This window comes from Papio anubis, chromosome 12 (assembly GCF_008728515.1).
Source record: "Papio anubis isolate 15944 chromosome 12, Panubis1.0, whole genome shotgun sequence".
In the NCBI taxonomy this organism is placed as follows: domain Eukaryota; kingdom Metazoa; phylum Chordata; class Mammalia; order Primates; family Cercopithecidae; genus Papio; species Papio anubis.
The window spans coordinates 85,836,700-85,858,876 of record NC_044987.1 but is presented as its reverse complement, the minus strand read 5'-3'; the positions used below and the strand labels follow the sequence as shown (position 1 = coordinate 85,858,876).

Genomic DNA, 22,177 nt, shown 5'->3' with positions numbered 1-22,177 from the left:
AATGACTAAGAAGATGAGGCTCAATACCTCACATTTTATCTTGAATACTGTAGAGGTTTGTCATAATATTTGAGAATATCAGCACTCCTACCAGAGTTGGAGTCTTTCATGCTACCAGATCTGAGAAATTTCTCCATATTTTTGGATTGTACTTAATTTTCACTTATATTCATTATCTAGAGGCTCTTACTTGGCAATTTGTTTGTGCTTAACCTTTTAAAACCGTAGCAACTGAGGAAGCATATTAAGCTCCACATCAGTGTACATGTTCATGTCTTCAATGTGAGTAAATACTTTGCATAGTAAGAGCTTTGTTGAATTTTACTGTGAGAAATGATGGAGGAAAGTGACACATTCTGCATAAAACACAAGATACTCAATATAGGGAAACGGATGCCTATTTAATCTTTACTTGCCTAAAGGAAGGACTGGAAAATCTTGAAAGAAGCAGTCCTCCTATTACCATTTATTTCTTGTTATTGAGGACAGAATTTAGAACCCATCCTGGTTGCACTGACCTGAGAAATGATTCTTGCTAATGACTATATGGAGGACGACAATTTATACACAAAGAAAATGCTATGCACTTATACTTTCGGCCTTCCACAAAACTAAGAAGGGTTCTGCCCACCCATATTAAATAAGAAGTGAGACTGATCTTGCAAATTGTTGTAAGTTAAAATGGAAAATAACTGTTTTACTTTCCCACTAGGCAGGTCCACCTTGAAATGACATAGTGTCCAGGGAATCAGAAAGTTTACCAAATTAGACAAACAAATTAGGAAGAAAAGAAAATAACTGTCCAGAATAACTGAAATTTTGAAAGAAAAAGCATTTTCTCTGTAGAAGGGGTTGCATTTCTTGCTCTAAGGTGATGCAAAAGATAGACTCATTTTAATACATATTGAGATAAAATAAAGTAAAATTTGAAAGTACCTGAAGGGCATCCTGATATTCAGCCTCTCTGCATACTTGCACAGCGTGTCCCATGGAATGTGAATTTTAATAAACATGATATCATGGCTTGCAATAGCTGGCTGCAAATGATAGTAAGATAGGCAACATTATTTAGAATCAGAGCTGATGATATCATGCCACAGTTTGATTTGGGAATAAAGAACATTGTCCCCTTGACTATGCATGATCACTGTCACTGATTTAAAATAAATGTATATGGATAAAAAAATCTTAATGAAGAAAAACCTTGATAAAAATGTAATAATGACACTATGTACAAGAAATAACCATGTATGTGCATTAGTGCATTTTCTTACATTGATGATTTTCAACATACAGAATCCCCAATCAGAACATCAATCATGAACCAATTAAAAATGTGGAGTTGTTTTTGATGGGCTTTTTATCATGACGCCATTCCAGTTCAGAGGGGGAAGAAAATACTGCCAGTTACCACCAGTCATTTATTAACTAATTCACTAATTTTTCTACTACATTTTATTGAGTAACTACTAGGTCCTCAAACTATGTGCTTGGTCCTGTGATAATACTGGAAAAAAATTGGGTATAAATCATACAAGTCTGTTAGCTCATAGAGTTGTCATATTTGCTTTCTTTCTTTCATCTTTTCATCCACTTTTACTTGTATTAACAAGTAAGAATTAAAGTGTCTTTGACTAGACAAAAGGTTTTTAAGCAGAGTCAAGTATGCATAAGGATTATGTAAAGAGCTTTTACAAAATGGGGTACTGTGGTTTAATTCTTGGAAATTCCAGGATTGTTTGCTAATCTAATACCCTTTTGAATAAGAGAATCATCACGATTCTTAGATTTGGTTTAGTAGTCTAAAATAACTAAATAAATAACTGACTCCCTAGGCATCATATATCACTCATGTTCATATTGGACCCTGTTTTGAAAGAAAGCCAACACAGTTATTCCCTGAAGATCCTACAGTATCTGAGGTTCATAGAGCATGGAACAAGTTTATGTCCATTCTAACATTGAATTACACAGAGCTTATCCTTCATGTGATTATAGGAGCAAAACATCTGAAATAAAAGAACTGTTTTTTGCTTCCCTTTAGATGCACCCACCAGGTTAGACACAGCTGAGCTCCATTTGATTAACACTGTTCATTGTATTTCCATTAGATGTAATTTATCAAGAAACATATGAATCTTAAAAGCTCAAGAATAGGGTAGAAATAACTCAATTTAATTTAAAATCATGTATGTTTTAAAATTAAACTATAAAGTTTTCATATGCATATATTACTATAGCCCCAAATTCTAAGCAGGGCTAGTTTCATGGATTTGCCAGATGATATTTTATTTTTGTATTACCAATATTTCTAGACAATATTTAGAGAACCAATGTCATTGGCCTAATATTCAAACCTAGAAGGCAACATGGCTACCCTTTCCATTGGGCAGGCACCTTCACAGACCAGGATTTGCCAGTTTGTTCCATAGAGTATTAGAAGCAAAGAAGTGGGGGCTCATTCCATGATCAACTAAATTTTGGGTTTCTCATTAGAGGACTTCTAAGACACTTTAATATGCATGCATTTGCTAAAAAATATCCAAGCAGGAGATAAACTATGCTGAATTTACAAACTTCTGGATCAAGGATTGTTTTTTCCCCATAGCTTACTGAGGTACTAGTATTTTGCAAATCACCATGGGAAAATAGCTTAAGATGCTTTCATGTCAGTGCAAATTCCAAAGAACTTTTCCTATTTAAAATACATTTGTTTCAAATTAAAGACAAAGGATTATTAAAATGAAAACTGACAATGCCAGAAGTAAACATAATATGTCTCAAATATCTATAGGTCTTTAAATTCAGACCAACCAAAGTTACACATATTATCTATGCTTGGAAAAATGTATATAATTTTTTTAAAGTGACTGTTGATTCATTCAAATAACCATTTGTTTAAAAACATATCACCCAGCTGGAAATCTGTCACTGAAAGAAAAGAGAATATTGTGATTTTTTTTTTCCAGTATCTTTTAGTGAATCTTCCAAATTTGGTGGAAAAGTTTTTGTACAGGAATGATAGGGATGAGAAAAACTTTTTAAAACATGAAGCGTAAGCATACATCTATTTGAATGACTCCTTCATCCAGGGCAAGTGACAGACGTGTCAAGTTTTATTATACATTTTCTTGCTTTATGCTTACAAAAGTTCTTAGGTAAGATGATGACAAAGATCCTTCATTTGAAATCATCGTGTTGGCTACCAGTGTTACACCAACTTGCCTCTCACCAAGCGTAGTTTGAATTTCCTCAATCTTTACTGCCTACTTGGAAGAGATCACATGGTATAAATGAAAAAGCATAGTATTTGGAATTACAAAGACTTAAGTAGAAATTCTATCTCTACCATTTACTATCTCTATGGCCTTAGAAAAATTATTTAACCACTCTTATCTTCAGTTTTCTCATCTGGAATATGAAGAAAATTATCTCTGCCTCACAGAGTGTGAATGTTATAAAAGTCTGGGCGCCTCATCAAGTGTCCATGCCTAATAAATTCTCCAGAAATATTTTTTCTCAGTTGACAGCATGTCTCTCAAATAAGAAACTACCCAAAATGATGATTGCTTTCAAAGCCTGAATCTTTCTGTCTACTCAATTCATCTTTGGTAGAGCCTCTTCCTTAGCTCTGTAAACCTTCTTTATACACCTTTCAGTTGCATAAGCATAAAGCCAGCATTAACCTATGATTTGGGAAGAACTCTGAAGGACAGTGACCTGAATCAAGGTTTAACTTGATGAGTTAAACGTTTTACTCTGAACTGGGCATAAATTTTCTTAAAAACAAAACAAAACAAAACAAAACAAAACTATTTCCGTAGACTTTATAGTTTATTTAGAAGATCTGTCTTTTTCATCTTGATGTATTAAATTGTTCTATGCCTATACTTTATTTTTTGTTCCTAGGGAGACATGAGTTCTTATTCAGAGGTAATTCAAGAAGAGAGAAACTGAGACCCTGAAGATTACAGAAAACCTATCTAGTCCTCATTTTTCCCAGAAGCTGGAAGAGTGACCTTCATGAAAATAAATGAGTCTAGACTCAAACAAAAACGAATCTACATCCAGACTGAGATGTTTGACATGTAGGGCTATGTAAGACTGAGTAACCAAGACCTTGAGAACACACTGATCATTTGCATTCTTCCTAATGGTTCCATGCAGGGTTTGAAAGTAAAATTTCTATTGTGAAATAGATAGATCTTGGGACAAGAAATAATTTTTCAGGAGCTGGGCCTTATTCTGGTGTGAATGGAGGTCTCATTTGCCTTCAGAACATCGTGGTTCCTGAAGTCTGGGCATATTGGTTGCCATAGTACAGTAGTAGCATGAAAGAGTGACTAATATGTGATGAATGCTGGAAAAGATCTGGGAAGATTTAAGCTCAACTGCAGGAAAACTTGGGTCTCCTACTACTAGGTTGTTCCTGATTTTACTTTACCATACATATAGCCAGATTCTGATCCCTCTCTGCCTCCTTCACAGCTATCACTCTGGTTTATATCATCATCATCTTTGGTTGGGACTCCTGCAGTACTTTCAAGCAGCACCCTTTGCTCACGCTCTTGTCCCCAGTGGTCTTGACCCTTTGCACAAGGGTCAGGATGACCTATTTAAATGTAAGTAAGGTCATGCCATTTCTTAGAACCTAATTTCATCCACAGAGAAAGCCAAAGTTTCTTCAGTGACTTACAGAGCCTTTTATAATCTTACCCTTGATATCCCATAACCTCCTCTGCTAATACCTTTTGTCTCACTCATTCCACTTCCATCATTTGATCACTTGCTAGTTCTTGTCTGCCCTTGCTTTATCTTTCTTATTGCCTCTCTTTTTTTTTTTTTCTATAGCATTTTTACTTTCATTTGCTCTGTAGAAGTCAGGAGAGAAGATTTGTTGTTTTGCTTATGTATCCCTAGCACCTAGCTCTGTGTTGAACACACAGTAGGCATGCACTAAGCATTTATAAAACGGATAAATAAGTTAACCTATTTTGAGAACACATTTTATGTAATTTATATCTAAGCTGGTGTGATGGAGACAAGAAAGCAAATAAGCCTGGACTGTTCTGGAAGAGGGTGCTATGTCAGGATTCAAATTAACATCATGAACAGCTTGCCTAGTACTGGTTATTAATTCATTACTCTCAAACTCTAGGATGTAAAATAATCTAATACACTTCAATAAGGGGATGCTTTAGAAGGATGTTTCTGCATTATAGTAACTACTATCAACGAGTAAAATGTCAAGCTAAGTGCACACACGTAACATTTCTCATTTTGTATGTCTTAAAATATATAGAGATCTTTATCAACCTACATGAATAACCGTCTTTCATAACTTATTCAACTTAATTTCTCTTTATCTATACCTCTACTTAAAAAACAAAGCAGAAGAAAAGAAATGTAGTTTCATTTTCTTGCAGCTACTGGGCAGGGGGCTGGTGCGGGGCTGATGCTGTCGGGGAGAAAGATTACCTTTTCCCCAGGAATCAAAAGCTGCCAATCTGGCACTATTCTGTTCAGCTCTAATGAAGGCAAGCTCCTCAGAGAACAAAACACCCACTGCCTTCACACTTCACATTATTATTTAATTATTCCACCCCAAATTCCCAAGAGGCAGGAGATTCACTCTTGAGAGAAGAGAAAACTTTAAAATTATGTTTTTACAAAGTCACGCTGCAAATTGTTAGCACAGAGTGGAAAGAACATAGGATATGATAGCTCATAGCTTTCAAGTCTAAGAGAAAGACACATTGCTGATATGAACTTCGTCTCTAATGCCCATGATCTCTGTGCATCCAGTCTTGCTCTTCAAATCTATGTTCTTTTCAGTAATCCAAACTTATCTTTTTTGAAAACAAATGTGATCATGATACTAACCTGCTTAAAATTATTCAATAACTTCCCATTTTTCTTAAGTTGATCAAAAGTCTTAAACTAACAAAAAAGAATGACTTAACTGCATTCATTCTTTCCAACCTCGTTTAGTACCCTGTTTTTTTCTGGTATTGAAAAATATCCATGTCCTTCCTCCCACCACCATCATGATCTTTAATTGATCTATGCTGTGGTGGGATCTGGCATCAATAGTTTATAAAATCACCACTTGACTCTAATATACAGCCAGTATTGAAAACCACATCTAGCCCTTTTATTCACCTACATCAGCTACTATTCATTTTTCAAATCTCAATTCAAAGTTTATTTTTAAAATTTTCCTCCTTCCCTTTCTTCTAGTCTCCCCTCACCCTCCAGACCATACCACTGCCATTGTTGCAAGCCATTTAGCACCATTTACTTTCCTTTTACGCCACTTATCACAGTTTCAAATGATAAAGGTTATCCTAGTAAAGAATTTTAAGCATTGTATTAGTAAGTGTAGATTGAAAGTCACCCGGGGTGAGATCATCTTTCTTGTGCAGTCTCTGAAGTACTCTTAGTTGTGCAAGCATTATTCAAGTGGAAAGAGTGTAACAAGTTTTTTTGTTTGTTTTCTTAATTTGCAGCACTTTCCCTTGCTTGAATAGGCAGAGTTTTTACAGAGGTTTGGGTAAAATTTCATAAGGCTTCTACGGCCTTTTCAGAGGGAAAATATAAAAATCCCCCAACTCAGCTTCAAAACTAATAATATCTATTCTGGAAAACTGGGGTAGCTTAAACCTTTTCACTTTTAGGAAACTAAGTCAGAGGTACACAGTTGAGAGGACAGAGGAAGTCAAGACTGGTAACTTGTGTTCAACACAATGGCAGCAGTTTGCAGCAATGGCTGGTTCCAACAATATTCTATTGAGGTTGAATACACCTCCTGATCATGCTGTCCTGGCAATTTATTTAACAGTAGGAAACAAATCCTAAGAATGTGAATGTGGACTAAAAGGACTGTAATTGTGGGTGAGAACCCTCTCTGTTCAGGAATAACAGTAGACAAATGGACACTGTCCTGCTGAGAGTCAATCTAAACAAAGACACCATTTGGGAGTGATTTGAGAGTGAGAGCTCAAGAATAAATAGACTTCCTTTTAAAAGCAGAACAGGACCCTTTTTGGATGAGTAACATCCAGTATTATTCTTGGGAAAAGTCTGGAGGAACAAGGAAGAGGAAGATTCAGAACTGAGAATCGGAGCTTTCTGGCAAGAAAACTAGGTAGAAGCTGAGAGCAATACCTGTTAGGAATATACAGATTTCATGTCTGACTCCTATACTGACTATAAATTTAGTCAAGGCAGTGAGTTTGTTACTTTGTTACTTATCATATTTCTCAGCAGCTTGCTCAGTGCTAGCCAAAATAATGTGCTGAATGAATAAATAGTTGGAGATATGTGAGAAAACAAATACCAGTATCATAGTAAGATCTATGTATAAACTGCTCTGGGAGCAGATGAAGAGTGATTAATTCTATTTATATGGAGGAGAAGTCACAAGGATATCAAAAGAATAAAAGTCTATCACACAACACTGACTTAATGAGATTTTTTTTTTCCAGTAAGTACTTCTTTATTTAATTAGCCACCAGTGATTGGGGGAGGCGGCGGAATATTCTGGGTTAAAACTTCCTGGAAGAGGAATAATAAAGAAACAACAAAAGGAGTCAACAGAAAACTGAAGTCAGAATTATACTTGCCAGCCTCCATAACTCTAGGTTGTGTATGAGTAATTCTTTCCTCGTAAAGAGTCAAGTCATGCTGTGTTTGTTATTTCATACATATTAAAGGATTTTAATAAACATAAATGGATTAGTTTTTCTTTTCTTTTTTTTTTTTTTTTTTTTTTTTGAGACAGAATCTCGCTCTGTCACCAGACTTCCAGACTGGAGTGCAGTGGCGCCATCTCAGCTCACTGCAAGCTCTGCCTCCCGGGTTCAAGTGATTCTCCTGCCTCAGCCTCCCGAGTAGCTGGGACTACAGGCACACACCACCACATCCAGCTAATTTTTGTATTTTTAGTAGAGATGGGGTTTCACCATGTTGGTCAGGATGGGCTCGATCTTTTGACCTCATGATCCACCCTTCGTGGCTTCCCAAAGTGCTGGGATTACAGGCGCGAGCCATCGTGCCTGGCCTAAATGGATTAGCTTTTCTAGGGCTACCCCAAACTGCAATTTAGTACTTCCTGATGGGTGTTCCTCAGAAAATTAATTCCAGGAGATGTTCTGTGGGGGAAAAGGGATTCCAATATTATATCTAAGTGCCTGCTAACACTCTGATAAAGCCTGTTAGCAATTATCTAGATATTTCATCAAAAACAGGTTTTTTTTCTTTTGTTTCTTTTGTTTTTCTTGTTGCTCCTATTTTTTACAACTAGTTAAAACCCAGTGGTAGCGCCGGGAGCGGTGGCTCACGCCTGTTATCCAGTACTTTGGGAGGCCAAAGTGGGCGGATCACTTGAGGTCAGGAGCTCAAGACCAGCCTGGCAAATATGGTGAAACCTCGTCTGTACTAAAAATACAAAAATTAGGTGGCCATGGTGATTGGTTCCTGTAATCTCAGCTACTTCGGAGGCTGAGGCAGAATTGCTTGAGCCTGGGTGGCAGAGGTTGTGTTAAGCCAAGATCGCGCCACTGCTCTCCAGCCTGGGCAACAGAATCAGACTCAGTCTGAGAAAAAAAAAAAAAAAGTAGTAATTCAGGTGTCTCTGTAATAGTTAATTAATTTTTTTTCTCAGTAGAGGAACAGCTGGATAAATCCCTAGTTGTAATAATATGTATCTAGTAAAAAGCTGAGTTGGTTCTAAATGTAATGGCAATTTAAGATTTCTGTAATATATTGCTAAATGACAGGAGTGAATAGCAGAATAATATAGATAGATACATACATACATACATATGTGTGTATATATATGTATATATACATACATATCATGGCTGATTTTGTGTAAAATTTTATATATTTATATATACTTAGAAAATATATTGAGGGGCACCTAGCAAGATAAAATCAAGTTGTTAACAAGACCACCAAATGAGAGAAGGGTATGATTTGAGAGATTGTAGATACTGACTTTGGCTTTTATTTTGTACATTTCTATTCTTTTAATTTTCTACCTTAAGGTTTGTTCTTTCTGTAATGAGATTAATATGTGTTCTCTATAACCATACAAGGTATAACTAAAATAGTGAGAATTTTTTTTTTAAATTTTTCTCTGATACTAGGATTATAGAGGATATGCTTTTCCTTCTTTCTATTTCTTTTTTTTTTTTTTTCTTTTGAGACTGAGTCTCGCTCTGTCGCCCAGGCTGGAGTGCAGTGGCGCATCACTGCAAGCTCCGCCTCCCGGGTTCACGCCATTCTCCTGCCTCAGCCTCCCGAGTAGCTGGGACTACAGGCGCCCGCCACCTCGCCGGGCTAGTTTTTTGTAGTTTTTAGTAGAGACGGGGTTTCACTGTGTTAGCCAGGATGGTCTCGATTTCCTGACCTCGTGATCCGCCCATCTCGGCCTCCCAAAGTGCTGGGATTACAGGCTTGAGCCACCGTGCCCGGCCTCTTTCTATTTTTTTTCTAGTGAGTCTTGGTACTTTTATTGTTTCACTAGAAAAAATAAATTCTTCCAAGAACATTTTTTAAAAAACTCACAAAAGAAAAAGATTTGGGAAGAAAACCACTCACAGTTCCAGCACTAAAAAACAGACATTAATAGTTTGGCAAACCTTTTTCTTTCGAAATGTTATTTTCCTTTTCATAAAGTTTTCTACTTTACATGACTATAATCATTCCTTATTCAGTTTTTAAAATTGCAAAAATAGTCATGCGCCCTTTGAAAATACTTACATTGTACAGAATTATATAGATTAAAAAGTGAATACATATTTAATAGGGCTATGTACATGCATTTATTTAACATTTGACAGAAAAGAACTATGTATTTTATAAAGTCATGTGATACATATTTTCCTCTCTAAACCATAAGTGATTATATCTGTTCCAACACATTTTATCACATAACTAATAATAGTAAAGCACCTACCTCCTTCTCCAACATCAAGCCTTCTGCTCTGAGGTTCTTTTCAAATGTGTTTCTTTTGTCATATTGTATATTTGTCTTTCTATAAACCAAGATGTAATCAATTCTCTTTTTGCCATCTTTGAACAGAGGTCCACTGGATGCTATGTAATTCATGTCATTCTGCAAATAAAGCAATGATTGTTAATGGTGTGGGTTACACAAGCACGTATGTTTTAGTTATAGTTATTTCCATTTGAACACTAGCAATACAATATCGAAAAATGTACTTTTAATATTTCTACCATAAGATATGAAAATACAATTAAATAGAGTTTACAATCTACCATAGGAGCCACATTAGCAAGTGATGTTCCAGGATATAAAATTAGGTGGTCTGATATCTGAACATGGGTTCTTTGGTGCTAGCATAAAAATGCATATGTTTTATTCAATAAGACCCATGATATCATGTAACAACAAATAATAAAACGATTATTTATTTACTAATTTATTTCATCATAAAATAATGGTAACATATGTTGAATATTTGCTAAACATCATGACCAGACATAAGTGCTTTCAATACTTTATCCTATATACTACTCACAACATGCATTTCAAAGATAAAGACACTAAGGCTTAGAGAACATAAATACTAATAAACCAACTTTATTTCCTGTGTTGAATAATACTCAGTCCAGACATTATTTTCCTAAATGTATATTTAGTAATACTGAAACCAAAAAATAATCCCTAAGCTGTTTGCTTTGGGAAATACTTGTTCCTAGAATATATGACTGCAAACCAAATAAAACAGCTTACTTTTCAAAACAAATTGCTTGCTCAGCAAGACTGCTCTTGGGCCTTCATTCTGTTGTACTCACCAACTCAGTCTATTTTTAATGGACTCTGCCCAATTTTCAACCAAATTCCTGCCTTACAAGACCTACTGATTACCCAGTCCAGGCCGTGAGAATCCTTTGAAAACTCTTCCCTAACTTCACCCTTCTAAAAAGCTACTTATAAAGTCATGTGATACATATTTTCCTATCCATGTGGTATTCTTATTTGCTGTAAGTAATTTTAATAAATCAGCTTTATTGATCAACACATTTTCTTTATGGTCCTCTTAGGGGGTTTTTCCAGTATATTGCCCAAGATCAACGAGGAGCCAGGACTTGAACTCAATACCTTCTGACTCCAAGTTCCTGTTCATAACTATTATCTACCCTATCCTTCTTTCACCACTTTCCTTCAAACTATTTGGACATCTTTACCAACTCTCTATTTCATATTTCCTATACAGGCATTCTTGAGATTCAAAATGCTTTCCAACATCTGGGGAGATATTAGATAATTTCAGACAAAAGCATTTCAGACTGCTTTGGAGGACCCTGACTAGGGCAGATATGCAGTTCCAGGTGAAAGAAGTGAGGACCAGAGCAACCTGATGTTTAAGGAGATAAAGGCCAATGAGTTATTCAACAAACAGAAATAATATCCAAGAAATAGTCACCCTACAGCAGCAGGTTAGGCTGCCTGAGGGGCCTCTAGTGGGCTGTAGTTCTGCAGAGAGATTAAGTTCAATTGCGTAAATTTATAGTAGTAGAGACTTCCAAGTTCAAGAACAAGAAAGCTTTACACAGTCTTTTCTTCAATGAATGAAAAAGTTCTGAGATTTCCAGGATTAACTTGGAATCCTGGCAGATTTCACAGGATCTGGAAAGAATTATAAAGTGACTAACTCCAGTGAAGCCACCAGGGCCTTCCATAACATGGTAATAATGACAATAGTAGCTATCACTTATCGAATACTTACTATGTGCCATGCATTGTGCCAAGTGTTTCATAAGGTTATTTAATTGTCATAACCCATGAGGGTAAATATTGACATGAGTACATAGAAGCCAAAGAGGTTAAGTGACAAACAGATATCATAGAAAATAAAATAATGAAGCCAGCATTTTGACCAATTTGATACCTTAGCTGGTGGTCATGACCACTATATTTAAAAAGATAAAGAGCCATATACAAATAAACACTCCTAGGACTGAGGCTTGAGTAGCTTAAAAAGGGTAACAAAAAAGAACATTTCCAGCTTTTACTGAGAGAAGTACTTTTACATGAGGGAATTTTTTTGCCACAGAAGGCACAGTTAAATTCAGATTTTAGAGGGCGTTTGTCTCCAACACTTCAGACACCTTTTTTTTTTTAAAAAAAACAAGGTCACTAATGACATATTCATTGCTGTATCCAGTTACCAAGTTGTTGTCTTTGTTTTTGTTTTTTTGAGACACAGTCTCGCTCTGTAGCCCAGGCTGGAGTACAGTGGCACTATCTCAGCTCACTGCAAGCTCCGCCTCCCGGGTTCACGCCATTCTCCTGCCTCAACTCAGCCTCCAGAGTAGCTGGGACTACAGTACAGGCAACCGCCACCATGCTCGGCTAATTTTTTTTTTTTTTTTGTATTTTTAGTAGAGATGAGGTTTCACCATGTTAGCCAAGATGGTCTTGATCTCCTGACCTCGTGAGCTGCCCGCCTCAACCTCCCAAAGTGGTGGGATTACAGGCGTGACCCACTGCACCCAGCCAATTTGCTGTCTTTTAAATTTATCTTCCTGCAGTGTAATCACTCTCACCTACTTGATTTACCTTTTTCCTTTGACTCCCAAGATATCTAATGTGTCTGCATTTTCTCCTAGTTAAGTGGTCACTCGTTCTCTCTTCCTCTGATTTGTTAATTAACTATTCATTGGTTCTTTTGCCATTTCTTCCCCTATATACTCCCTTCTTGTGATTTCATCCAAGCTCTTGGCTTTAAATAACCATCTATATGTTGACCACTACATAGTAGATATTCACAGGCTTGTATATCCAACTGCCTTCTTGATTTCTTCACTTGGATTTCTAATGAAAGTCTCAAAGTTAACTGTTCAAAATGAAATTGTTTATCTTCTCCAAACAGGTACTTCCCACAACCTTCTTTATTCTGGTTGATTGCAACTCTGTCCCTTCAACTGCTAACATCCAGCATCTTGAATCGTCTCTCTCTCTCTCTCTCTCTCTCTTTCTTACCCATCAAACATTCAAATCATCAAGAAAATCTTTCAAAATATATTTAAAATCTGATCACTTTCTAACACCCTCATCACTACCACCATTACTACCACTCTGATCTAAACCATAGTAATCTCTCTATTGGATTATTGTGGTAGCCAGGCTTGTCTCTTTGCTTCTATCTTATCTCTTCTATAGTTTGTTCTCAACGTGACAGCTGAGTTATTCCAATGATTCTAGACATTATAGATGAGATAATGTAACTCCTCTCCTCAAGCCCCTCCAATTGCTCTCCAAGTTACTCCTCACTCTTGATTCCACTTCCCCTGATATGTATATATATTTTTATCTCAGCATCTGCTAACTTCTAACTAATATATAATATAGTGCTAGCTAATTTATTTATTATCTTTTGTTTGCGGACAGTCTTATTCTACATGGATATAAATTTCAAGAAGGTAAGAAATTTTTTAACTTTTTGGTTTACATAGTATTTTAAACATCTAGTCCACAGCTAGACACATTGTTGGCATGAATAAATATTTATAGAAAGAAGGAAAGAAGAAAGAAGAGAAGGAAGAAAGGAAGCGAATATGCATCGTTCTATATATTCAGATAGGGTTAACCTCAAGAATACTGGCCTAAAAAAATCATGTGGTCATTTGTCATCCTCTCCTTTCCGACATTTATAATAGAACAAATTATAATACACTAAAATGAAGAATCACACAATTACAGTAGCACTGCAATTAGTTACAATTTGCTTGCTTTTTCGCTTTATATCTGTGACCCACTGCTTACAGGCATCTCCATGCTGATCTAAGAAAACATTAGGTGAAAATAAAATAATACACAAATTTTCCTCCAGGTTGTCTTAAAGTATACTACTCTCCCAGTGTAGTAAAGATAATCAACCGAGTCTCATAGTATTGGTAACGTATTTAATCCCAGGTGAAGGCAAAAGTCCTTCAATGAGAAGACCTAGAAATCAAGAGACTGGTTGGTAGAAAAAATATTAGTAAGACAAAAAGTGTTTTAAAAATATTTTATATGCTTTTCATATTTTAAAAGCGGTATGGACTGAAAATGGAACACTAATAGTTATTATCCATTACTCTGATTCTAAGCTAAGTAAATGCTAAACTCTCCCAGAAAGATAGCTATCTGTTTTAAAAATCCACATCTTCATAAAAAGAAGTAACCTATTATACCCAAATTTTGTCTCTCAGTGAGTAAATAAGTTCACAAACTTATTAAATAGAATTTTTATTCAATTATTATATAAATTCTAAATGTTTAATGATGAGTTTTTACCAGTTTTAACAGGCACAATAAAAAGTAGATATCAAAATGTCAATAGAAAAGCATGGCAAAATTTGGAAACCTCTTCTGAATTGTGTTGTTAAGAATTCAGTAGAGGTTTTATGTAATTTTAAGGTTGATAGTGGTATACTTTATTTTAATATGTATGATAGCCATTCACAAATACATCAATTAACCCATGTTCAAACCTGTTCCTTTAAAACAGAATTAACTGAAAACTGATTATATATGTCACTACATCTAGATAAAAATAATACAGCTTCTTGAATTGTTTGGTATAATAACAGTTGACCAAACATAAAATCACGATTCATTTCATGAGTTATATGAAATAGTGAAATGCTTCCCAATTACTATGTGGAATGCATTTGATTTAGAGTTTTTTCATGTTTATTGTTTCTAGCGGGCAGAATAAAATTTGCTTTTTCTCAGAGAAGCTGGGATGCAGCTCATTCATCAGGTACTTACCTAATCTTGCAAGCAGTTTTGAAAATAACTAAATCATTAATGTGTTTGCAAACCATGAAGCTCAAATACTTTCAGAAAAGCTGACCTTTCTAAAAATTATCTCAAGAATATGCAAGTTATGGCTCATGTTGAGTAGGAACCCTTTGCAAATATTTTAGCCCATTTGCAAAATAGTAGTAGAGATGTGCCCATTTGCACAAGAACATGTTTTAGGGTGCTCTTTAAACAAAATTATGGCAGTAACTGCTTGTCTTGGTGAAGGTGACAGGCTTTTTTGTTTTCCTGAATGTTTATTCTTCTCAATCTAGCAGGCATCACCTAACACCTGTGCACTAAACTGTAGGGCTAAAGAAAACAAGACGTTGAAAACTTTAAGGGATTTTATTATATACTTGCAGTTATAGGCATGTGAACATTGCATTACAATGCTCTATTATGCACACTAACAGAGTTATGAGCTATAAAGATATGAAGAATCTCAGAGTGTACCTAGAAGAACCCTGATAGGTACCAACAGACACCGAAGGTTATATTATCTTTGTGAATTTACCACAGCCAGTCTTAATCCAGCACATACAAAATTAGATCATGTCATTAACAGTAGGTGATTGCTGGTTATCTGTTAACCATACTTGTGAGTTAGTAAAATGTAGTAGGACACATTGGTTAAGGTGTTGAGAACTGTATTCAGACATACTTGGAATCTAATTTACTGCTTTCTTAGGCATTTAATGTCACTGCTTAGCCTAAATTCTACAGGTTTTAAATGAAGATAACAATGTTGCCAACATTGTAGAATTATTATTATGGCTAAATGAGGTAGTACAAGCAGGAACACTTGCAATACTGATTCATTTCAGGAGATCAGAAAAATGTTGACTATTTTAACAAAAAAAAGTCAGGTAAAACTATATAATGTATTCATTTACATTGGGATTTTACTTGTTTTCCAATAATACAAATAACCCCTTTTACTTTCTGGAAAATTATCTTTCTCAGGAAAAAGACAGTTGGAAACATAAGTAATGCGAATGGCATTGATGTGAATATAGAACCATAGCAAGGAAAGTAGAAGTCCAAGTAGAAAGTAGAAGTATGTATAATTTTGAAACATAATTCACTACAAAACACAAAAGTGCAGTAAAAGAATTCATAGCTTCATGAGTTATTACAAGATAAACACCTACATAACCATTACCCAAGTTAAGAAATACAACCTCGAGGGGCACGCCCAAGATGGCCGAATAAGAACAGCTTCAGCCTCCAGCTCCCAGCATGAGTGACACAGAAGAAGGGTGATTTCTGCATTTTCAACTAAGGTACCAGGTTCATCTCACTGGGGAGTGCTGGACAATCGGTGCTGGTCAGCTGGTGCAGCCTGAACAGCGAGAGCTGAAGCAGGGCGAGGCACTGCCTCACCTGGGAAGCGCAACGGGGAAGGGAATCCCTTTTCCTAGCCAAGGGAAACTGAGACACACAACACCTGGAAAATCGGGTAACTCCCACCATAATACTGCACTTTACCAAGGGTCTTAGCAAATGGCACACCAGGAGATTATATCCCACACCTGACCCAGAGGGTCACATCCCCACGGAGCCTCCCTCATTGCTAGCACAGCAGTCTGAGATCTAACTGCAAGGCTGCAGTGAGGCTGGGGGAGGAGCACCCGTCATTGCTGAGGCTTAAGTGGGTAAACAAAGCCACCGGGAAGCTCGAATTGGGTGGAGCCCACTGCAGCTCAAGGAGGCCGGCCTGCCTCTGTAGACTCCTCCTATGGGGACAGGGCATAGCTAAACAAAAAGCAGCAGAAACCTTGGCAGAGGTAAATGCCCCTGTCTGATAGCTTTGAAGAGAGCAGTGGATCTCCCAGCACGGAGGTTGAGATCTGAGAACGGACAGACTGCCTGCTCAAGTGGGTACCTGAGTACCCACCTGACCCCTGAGTAGCCTAACTGGGAGACATCCCCCACTAGGTGCAGACCCACAACTCACACGGCGGGGTACACCCCTGAGACAAAGATTCCAGAGGAAGAATCAGACAGCAACACTTGCTGTTCAGTAATATTCTATGTTCTGCAGCCTCTGCTGCTGATACCCAGGTAAACAGGAATAATCAATGCAGAGAAGGCCATAAACGAACTGACAGAGATAAAAACCATGACACGAGAAATATGTGACAAATGCACAAGCTTCAGTAACTGACTCGATCAGCTGGAAGAAAGAGTATTAGCGATTGAAAATCAAATGAATGAAATGAAGCGAGAAGAGAAGTCTAAAGAAAAAAGAGGAAAAAGAAATGAAAAAAGCCTTCAAGTAGTATGGGATTATGTGAAAAGACCAAATCTACGTCTGATTGGGGTGCCTGAAAGTGACAGGGAAAATGGAACCAAGTTGGAAAATACTCTGCAGGATATCATCCAGGAGAATTTCCCCAACCTAGTAAGGCAGGCCAACACTCAAATTCAGGAAATACAGAGAACGCCACAAAGATACTCCTCGAGAAGAGCAACTCCAAGACACATAATTGTCAGATTCACCAAAGTTGAAATGAAGGAAAAAATGTTAAGGGCAGCCAGAGAGAAAGGTCGGGTTGCCCACAAAGGGAAGTGCATCACACTAACAGCAGATCTCTCGGCAGAAACTCTCCAAGCCAGAAGAGAGTGGGGGCCAGTATTCAACATTCTTAAAGAAAAGAATTTTCAACCCAGAATTTCATATCCAGCCAAACTAAGTTTCATAAGTGAAGGAGAAATAAAATCCTTTACAGACAAGCAAATGCTTAGAGATTTTGTCACTACCAGGCCTGACCTACAAGAGATCCTGAAGGAAGCACTAAACATGGAAAGGAACAACAGGTACCAGCCATTGCAAAAAACATGGCAAAATGTAAAATCCATCGATGCTAGGAAGAAACTGCAACAACTAGTGAGCCAAATAACCAGTTAATATCATAATGACAGGATCAAGTTTACACATAACAATATTAACCTTAAATGTAAATGGACTAAATGCTCCAATTAAAAGACATAGACTGGCAAATTGGATAAAGAATCAAGACCCATCAGTTTGCTGTATTCAGAAGACCCATCTCACATGCAGAGACACACATAGGTTCAAAATAAAGGGATGGAGGAAGATCTACCAAGGAAATGGAAAATAAAACAAAAAAAAAGCAGGTGTTGCAATCCTAGTCTCTGAAAAAAGAGACTTTAAACCATCAAAGATCAAAAGAGACAAAGAAGGCCATTACATAATGGTAAAGGGATCAATTCATCAGGAAGAGCTAACTATCGTAAATATATATGCACCCAATACAGGAGCACCCAGATTCATAAAGCAAGTCCTTAGAGACTTACAAAGAGACTTAGATTCCCATACAATAATAATGGGAAACTTTAACACCACACGGTCAACATTAGACAGATCAATGAGACAGAAAGTTAACGAGGATATCCAGAAATTGAACTTAACCCTGCACCAAGCAGACCTAATAGACATCTACAGAACTCTCCACCTCAAATCAACAGAATATACATTCTTCTCAGCACCACATCACACTTATTCCAAAATTGACCACATAGTTGGAAGTAAAGCACTCCTCAGCAAATGTACAAGAACAGAAATTATAACAAACTGTCTCTCAGACAACAGTGCAATTAAACTAGAACTCGGGACTAAGAAACTCAATCAAAACCGCTCAACTACATGGAAACTGAACAACCTGCTCCTGAATGACTACTGGGTACATAACAAAATGAAGGCAGAAATAAAGATGTTCTTTGAAACCAATGAGAACAAAGATACAACATCCCAGAATCTCTGGGACACATTTAAAGCAGTGTGTAGAGGGAAATTTGTAGCACTAAATGCCCACAAGAGAAAGCAGGAAAGATCTAAAACTGGCACCCTAACATCACAATTAACAGAACTAGAGAACCAAGAGCAAACACATTTAAAAGTTAGCAGAAGGCAAGAAATAACTAAGATCAGAGGAGAACTGAAGGAGATAGAGACATAAAAAACCCTCCAAAAAATCAATGAATCCAGGAGCTGGTTTTTTGAGAAGATCAACAAAATTGATAGACCAGTAGCAAGACTAATAAAGAAGAAAAGAGAGAAGAATCAAATATATGCAATAAAAAATGATAAAGGGGATATCACCACCAACCCCACAGAAATACAAACTACCATCAGAGAATACTATAAACAACTCTATGAAAATAAACTGGAAAACCTAGAAGAAATGGGTAATTTACACTCTCCCAAGACTAAACCAGGAAGAAGTTGAATCCCTGAATAGACAAATAGCAGACTCTGAAATTGAGGCAGTAATTAATAGCTTACCAACCAATAAAGTCCAGGACCAGAAGGATTCACAGCCGAATTCTACCAGAGGTACAAGGGGGAGTTGATACCATTCCTTCTGAAACTATTCCAATCAATAGAAAAAGAGGGAATCCTCCCTAACTCATTTTACGAGGCCAACATCATCCTGATACCAGAGCCTGACACTGATACAACAAAAAAGAGAATTTCAGACCAATATCCCTAATGAATATCGATGCAAAAATCCTCAATAAAACACTGGCAAACCAAATCCAGCAGCACATCAAAAAGCTTATCCACCATGATCAAGTGGGCTTCATCCCTGGGATGCAAGGCTGGTTCAACATTCGCAAATCAATAAACGTAATCGAGCATATAAACAGAACCAAAGACAAAAACCACATGATTATCTCAATAGATGCAGAAAAGGCCTTCGACAAAATTCAACAGCCCTTCTTGCTAAAAACACTTGATAAATTGTGTATTGATGGGAACACATCTCAAAATAATAACAGCTATTTATGACAAACCCACAGCCAATATCATACTGAATGGGAAAAAACTGGAAGCATTCTCTTTGAAAACTGGCACAAGACAGGGATGCCCTCTCTCATCACTCCTATTCAAGACAGTGTTGGAAGCTCTTGCAAGGGCAATGAGGCAAAAGAAAGAAATAAAGGGTATTCACTTAGAAAAAGAAGTCACATTGTCCCTGTTTGCAGATGACATGATTGTATATTTAGAAAACCCCATTGTCTCAGCCCAAAATCTCCTTAAGCTGATAAGCAACTTCAGCAAAGTCTCAGGATACAAAATCAATGTGCAAAAATCACAAGCATTCTTATACACCAGTAACAGAGAAACAGAGAGCCAAATCTTGAATGAGCTCCCACTCACAATAGCTTCAAAGAGAATAAAATATCTAGGAATCCAACTTACAAGGGATGTAAAGGACCTCGTCAAGGAGAACTACAAACCACTGCTCAGTGAAATAAAAGAGGACACAAACAAATGGAAGAACATACCATGCTCATGGATAGGAAGAATCAATATTGTGAAAATGGCCATACTGCCCAAGGTAATTTATAGATTCAATGCCATCCCCATTAAGCTACCAATGAGTTTCTTCACAGAATTGGAAAAAACTGCTTTAAAGTTCATATGGAACCAAAAAAGAGCCCGCATTGCCAAGACAATCCTAAGCCAAAAGAACAAAGCTGGAGGCATCATGCTACCAGACTTCAAACTATACTACAAGGCTACAGTAACCAAAACAGCATGGTACTGGTACCAAAACAGAGATATAGACCAATGGAACAGAACAGAGCCCTCAGACATAATACCACACATCTACAGCCATCTGATCTTTGACAAACCTGATAAAAAAAAAAAAAGAAATGGGAAAAGGATTCCGTATTTAATAAATGGTGGTGGGAATATTGGCTAGCCGTAAGTAGAAAGCTGAAACTGGATCCTTTTCTTCCTCCTTATATGAAAATTAATTCAAGATGGATTAGAGACTTAAATGATAGACCTAAAACCATAAAAATCCTAGAAGAAAACCTAGGTAATACCATTCAGGACATAGGTATGGTCAAGGACTTCATGTCTAAAACACCAAAAGCAACGGCATCCAAAGCCACAATTCACAAATGGGATCTAATTAACCTAAAGAGCTTCTGCACAGCGAAAGAAACTACCATCAGAGTGAACAGGCAACCTACAGAATGGGAGAAAATTTTTGCAATCTACTCATCTGACAAAGGGCTAATATCCAGAACCTATAAAGAATTCAATCAAGTTTACAAGAAAAAAACAAACAACCCCATCAAAAAGTGGGCAAAGGATATGAACAGACACTTCTCAAAAGAAGACATTCATACAGCCAACAGACACATGAAAAAAATGCTCCTCATCACTCACCATCAGAGAAATGCAAATCAAAACCACAATGAGATACCATCTCACACCGGTTAGAATGGCAATCATTAAAAAATCAGGAAACAACTGGTGCTCGAGAGGATGTGGAGAAATAGGAACACTTTTACACTGTTGGTGGGATTGTAAACTAGTTAAACCATTGTGGAAAACAATGTGGTGATTCCTCAAGGATCTAGAACTAGAAATACCATTAGACCCAGCCATCCCATTACTGGGGATATACCCAAAGGATTATAAGTCATGCTGCTATAAAGACACATGCACACGTATGTTTATTGTGGCACTATTCACAATAGCAAAGACTTGGAATCAACCCAAATGTCCATCAGTGACAGACTGGATTAAGAAAATGTGGCACATATACACCACGGAATACTATGCACCTATAAAAATGGATGAGTTCGTGTCCTTTGTAGGGACATGGATGCAGCTGGAAACCATCATTCTCAGCAAACTATCACAAGAACAGAAAATCAAATACCGCATGTTCTCACTCATAGGTGGGAATTGAACAATGAGATCACTTGGACACAGGAAGGGGAGCATCACACACCAGGTCCTATTGTGGGGAGGGAGTAGGGGGGAGGGATAGCATTAGGAGATATACCTAATTTAAATAATGAGTTGATGGGTGCAGCACACCAACACGGCACATGTATATATATGTAACAAACCTGCATGTTGTGCACATGTACCCTAGAACTTAAAGTATAATAATAAAAAAAAAAGAAATAGAACCTCACCAACTCTTGAATAAGCCTTCTTTATACCACTCTCTCATATGGTTATCCAATTGTTCCAGCAGCCTGTAGTAAAAAGAACTCTTTCTTCATTGCTGTGGTCCTGTTTTTTGTCTTAAATCTAGTCTGTGTGTGTGTGAATACTGAATATTATAAAGGTGTTTTCCATTCGACTGACATTTGTGAAATGGTCATAGTTCATTAACCAACCCTTTGATTGTTGACAGATTCTACCTCAGCTTGCTGATCTTGACCTGATGTGGAGCTTGTGTAAATGCCCTGATCCAATTTATAGTGTCTTGAAAGTCTTCATGTAGCATGCATGGCTCTATACAGGTATAATCTTGTTGATTACTGATTCCTGGCCTATACTTAAAA

The 22,177-nt window shown here is 36.9% G+C and overlaps 1 protein-coding gene across 1 annotated transcript in view; it reads right to left on the bottom strand.

The window, feature by feature from the left end:
• Nucleotides 1-22,177, bottom strand: part of ANO3 (anoctamin 3) — a 323,668-nt gene that overhangs the window by 142,250 nt on the left and 159,241 nt on the right. Inside the window, 2 exon segments of the mRNA XM_031653387.1 lie at nucleotides 937-1,037; nucleotides 9,965-10,123. Coding sequence (XP_031509247.1) covers nucleotides 937-1,037; nucleotides 9,965-10,123 — 260 coding nt within the window.